A 4,843-nucleotide genomic window follows, 5' to 3' on the forward strand; every position below is an offset into this window, starting at 1 on the left:
TCAGCACGGCTGCTGAAAGCTGCTAGAGCGCAATGCTACTAGCATGATTTCACAATTTGCATCAGTGGGAAAACCCACCAAAGTTCTCTCTGCTCAACCACACCACCTCAGTAATCAGTAGGAAGAAAGAGTTCCTACGTTAATGATTAAGCAGGCTTTCCTCATTCTCTCATTCTTGCAGCATGCTGTTTTCAGTAAGGAGGGCACTGTCACTTCTTTACTTAAAAAGAAACAGAAGGCAGGAACACTGGTCATTTTCAGGGTTTTATTAAGAGGAAAAAATAATATTTTCTATAGCAGTGGTCAAGAGCAAGCAGTGGAAAAGCTACAGATGTGATGCATACTCTATCTTTAGACTCTTCATAAATAGACTCTTTGTTTATATTTGTTCTTTGCAGTAACTTGCAGAAATAATTTATTTTGCAGCTTTCCAGAATGCAGTCACACCAAAGACATCATCTAGAAGAGAAAGGAAACACAGCTTCACAAAACATGGTTTTCCACTGGATATTGAGCAACAGTTCAACAATCAACAAAAAAACCCCAGCACAAACCCACAAAAACCAATTCCCATGTGTCCTAGCACCAGAAATCTAAACTGAGGTTTGGATCTCTTAGCAGACAACAGAGGCAGCACCATTCTACTGCTGAAGAGTGACTCATAGAGGCTGTGTATTGCCAAGGGCTTCACCACCCTCACAGGACAGCAATGTTGGCTGTAATGCCAATGAGGATTGCTCTGCCTTCCCTCTCATAAGGGCAACACCATCACGAGCACTACTCTGGGCCTTCCAGTGGTACCAGCTGAAGTGCCAGGGCACTTCAGAGGCAGAGGTCCTGAAGGCTGTACTCACCCCACTCAGTCCTGCTCATCTCACTCATATCTTGAAGCCCAGAGCTCTCATACACTCTTTGTGAGCTTCGATTAGGTGCCCACAATTTTCTTCTCCCTTCTCAATAATGCTGCAAAACAAAAAGATTTCCAGGGTTCAGCAATAAAATGTTCACTTACTTTTAGTCAAAGAAACAGAATTGACAAGCTGTTGGGGACAATTAAAAATCCCTATTAGGATCTAGAGATTTTCCCATCCTGTCCAGGGTAGTGCTGTGTTGGACAATATAAAACTATCCCAAAATGTTACCCAAATCTGGAGCTGTGCACCTAAAACTCTGACAACAGGCATAACAGAACTTCCTATTCACAGGCCAGGGTCTATTCTGGGCAAGTCCGGATGGGGATTTGTTATACAACACAAGACTGTCACATCATCAAGTATGCTGAGCTGGCCAGTTTCCAATTATTCAGCATGGAAGCAACAAAATTTCTCCAGTAACAGAACAATACAGAATGGGCTAATCAGTAAATTATATTTTAGTCCAACTTCAGTTGCAATTTAAGGACCCTGAAGCAAAAAGCAAAACAAAACACAACACCTGCCCAGCTATTGTTGAAAAAATGATTCACCATATATGATAACTTTTGATGTTACTCATCTATCCAAATAAAAGTCTCTCATTGTTGGTATTATCATGTATACCACAAAAGCAGTTCAGACTTGCTTTTTGACTGAATGACAGAACTGTTTAGTTTTTTTCTTAGGTTTTTTTACAATGAGCATAGACATCCCCTGGCTGCCCAGGGCAACTCCATCTGACCAGTACCATCCACCCTACCATCGTTTTCTTAAGGGTCCCTGTATTCACCCTCACTATACTATGTAATTAGACATGTTCCCCTAAACTTAGCAAAAACAGTGTTCAGTATTGTCACCTACCATCTATACCACCAGCAAAGTTAAAAAAAAAAAAAAAAAACAAAGAGACAATTTGGTCATCAGATTAAAGATTTTTAAACCTTAAAGATTCACTGTCAAAGGAGCTCCATTTTGAGGGTGCACTTCATACTGTTTTATAGGTCCTACAATCACGACTAAGCCTGTAATTACCAATGCAGCTATACAGGTCACTGTCAAATTTTGAACTTCTCTGGGAAATGTCATCCTCTGAGCCTCAAAAAACCAGAATATTTTGCTTTATTTAAAAGAGAATGTAATTTATACTCAGGTGAACAACAAAGAAGTTATCACCTGCTGATACGCGTTGCTTCAATCAACAATAGTGAAGATCTACAAAAACCGTCAGAAGAATTCGAACATGGGGAAGCAGCATTAAAAGCTGATCTCTGAAACCTGTTTTAAACGCGGGCTATGCGGTTTTAAACCATTCATTTCTACAGCGTGTTTTTACGCCAGTTTCCTCTCCTCCACGCTGTCCCTCCTCCCTGGGAGGCTGCGGCAGGGAGAGCGCCCTCAGCCCCTGCGCAGGCCGGCGGGGCACGCACTCGGGGAGGAGGGAATGCGGCGGGCAGGGCGCACAGCCAGCGGCAGGGCGAGGCCCGGGCACGGAGGGGCGGCCGCGGGGAGCTCGGCGCCGGGTCCCTACCAGGCGTCCCGCGCCTTCTTGGTCTCGGGGCAGGCGCAGCAGGGCTTCAGCGGCTTCTTCTCCTCCCGCGCCTCCGCCGCGCCCTTGCCGTCGCAGCTGGCGGCGGCCACCGAGGACATGGCGGGCAGCTGCGGCTCCCTCAGCCCGCGGGCAGGACGGGCCGGCGGCCGTGCGAGCGCGGCTGGTTCCGGGAAGCCGCGGCTGGTGCCGGGAAGCCTGGCCCGCCCTTCCCGGCCCGCGGCCTGCCGGGAGGGGCAGGGCAGCCTCCCGCCCCGCCTCTTCGCGGCCGTCGCGCTTCGGCGCTGCCGCCGGTGCCGGGGCGCGAGTGGCGTACTCCAGGTCACTCGGTAATGAACGAGCCCGAAGGCACGGAGGGAGCTGGCAGCGCGGGGGAAAATAGCGTCAGGCGAGAGCAGCGAGTGACGCCCTCGGCTCTGCCAGCGCCGGCTCCACCCTTAAAGCTGTGCCCAGCCGCCTAACCTCTTCCTTCCCACCCAGCCAGCGGGGAAAACACGGGATCAGTTCATTGTGAGGGTGGTCACACGGATACAGCACACTCACCATCACTGGCATCATTAATGTCGCGGTTTCATGGCAGCGGCCCAGCAGGGCCGGCCCTTGGCATTGCTGCAAAAGGATGTGCTCTGATGCTTGATCTTTTATGTTTTCAAGCTTAAGCAACAAGAAGGGATATTTAGTTTGTGAAACAGAGAGCAACTAACGAGCTCCAAGTGCTGTCCATGCTTCAGTGATCTCAGACCTGGGAGGGAGTAAAAAGTCCTGGAAAGAAGAACGTGCACTGATACTGGACACAAAGAATGCAGAATGTACAGGCCACAAGGACATCTGGCAGAACTGCCAAGATAAGGAAGAAAGCAATAAAGTCAACTCAGCAATTGTGTTAAAATAGCTCCAACTGGGTAAAAATTAATTCTGGTAGGGGGAAATGGTGTCCACCAACTCAGGTACTACTGACCCCAGAAACCTACTGACTCAAGTAGAAGACTGAGCATGTAGACTATTTAGCATGAAAAGCGTGAAAATCATTAACCATAAAAGATAGAATACTAATTTATAAGAGAAGTATGTAACTTGTAAGCAATGAACATTAATTCCTTTGTTTGCTAAAATGTATAAATAGCAAAAAGCTTTGGTACTTGGTGTGCTTGATCTGTGGAATACCACAGAACACCCAGGTTTGCACAACTCTAAAATAAATAATCAGTATCTCTGCTGAGTGTGTAATTACTGGGTTGTTGCATACCAGGTAATGTATCCAACTTTTGTGGACAACAGCATGGGCAATAAAGGAGAAGATACAGAGCTGCTTTTCCTTTGTAGTCTGTCCCAATCCGAGGCATCAGAAGCCACTCTTGCCTTTTAGATCTCTGCCACATACAAGCCACAGCTTGGCTTTTAGCTCTTAGGCCATAGTCTGTCACCTCCCAGTGGTACATTTTTGTTTGTCACCAGTCCTGATGACTCCAACGTGATACTTACACATATTAGTCTGGCAGGCACACTGCAGACCAAAGCGGTGACCCACACAGGTAATGGGGGAAGGGCAGGACAGCAGTGGATGTGACACTGCTGAGACCTTGCAAAGGGAAAAGATTAATATGCCCACTGGGATGCAGCTCCTGTGCCTTTAAGTGGGATGTTGTAAGAGTCAAAAAAGAACTGGCAGTTTCTATCATGTACTAAGGGGATCCAAAATCATAGGAACACTGACAAGAGCAAGGAGGAACAGAAAGTGTCATGTAATTGTAGCACTCACTCTCTCACTCACTCACACACTCACTCACTCACTCACTCACTCAGTCACGCACTCACTCACTCACTCACTCACTCACATAATCACCACTGAGTTATCCATGGATCTCTGCTCAGTAGCCTGTTCCCCACCATGCCATTTCTCTGGCAAGGTTGTTCAGGTGACCAGCACCCACACAGCCTTAAGCACATGTGCATTGTGAGGCCATGCCAGGTGTGATGATCTGGAATATGTACAGGTTGCACTTGTTGACCAAAATATGATTTTCCCAAATTCACACAAACATGCTGCAAGATAAAAGCCGAGATTGAAACATCTATCAAAAGCACACATCAGTTCTCCAAAGCAATGCCTTGTTCCTAGTTTGTTAAACATACTAAGCATGTTTTCCTTTAAAATTAAATATCTTTCTCTTTCCTTCCTAAAGCTTTATTTGCTGACCACTTTCCAAAGGCCTAAATAGAGTTGTTGATAGCTCTATCTAGCACAAACTTTGAGGGAAAGACTGTAATAAAACCTCCAAGAGGGTTTCTCAAGTTAGCAGTTGAATCGTATCTTTTATTTAGCTTTTTTAATATTAAAAACAAAGTTTGAAAGTCATTGATTTGGCCTGTAGAAGCCAGGAAG

At 46.3% G+C, this 4,843-nt stretch overlaps 1 protein-coding gene across 1 annotated transcript; it reads right to left on the minus strand.

Annotated features, from left to right (window-relative positions):
- Positions 1 to 251: 251 nt before the first annotated feature.
- On the minus strand, positions 252 to 2,661 carry COX17 (cytochrome c oxidase copper chaperone COX17). Its single transcript, XM_021548833.2, has 3 exons — positions 2,443 to 2,661; positions 855 to 963; positions 252 to 459 (listed from the first exon to the last, which is right to left on the minus strand). The coding sequence occupies exons 1-2, from the start codon at positions 2,559 to 2,561 to the stop codon at positions 879 to 881; spliced, it is 204 nt and encodes a 67-aa protein (XP_021404508.1). The 5' UTR covers positions 2,562 to 2,661; the 3' UTR covers positions 252 to 459; positions 855 to 878.
- Between the last annotated feature and the right edge of the window lie 2,182 nt (positions 2,662 to 4,843).

Source organism: Lonchura striata, chromosome 2, assembly GCF_046129695.1.
Source record: "Lonchura striata isolate bLonStr1 chromosome 2, bLonStr1.mat, whole genome shotgun sequence".
NCBI lineage: Eukaryota > Metazoa > Chordata > Aves > Passeriformes > Estrildidae > Lonchura > Lonchura striata.

Coding starts and splice junctions, on each gene's coding strand:
- COX17 (XM_021548833.2), bottom strand. CDS start 2,561: ATGTCCTCGGTGGCCGCCGCCAGCTGCGACGGCAAGGGCGCGGCGGAG. Junction 964..2,442: donor AAGAAGGCGCGGGACGCCTG/GTAGGGACCCGG, acceptor TTTGTTTTGCAG/CATTATTGAGAAGGGAGAAG.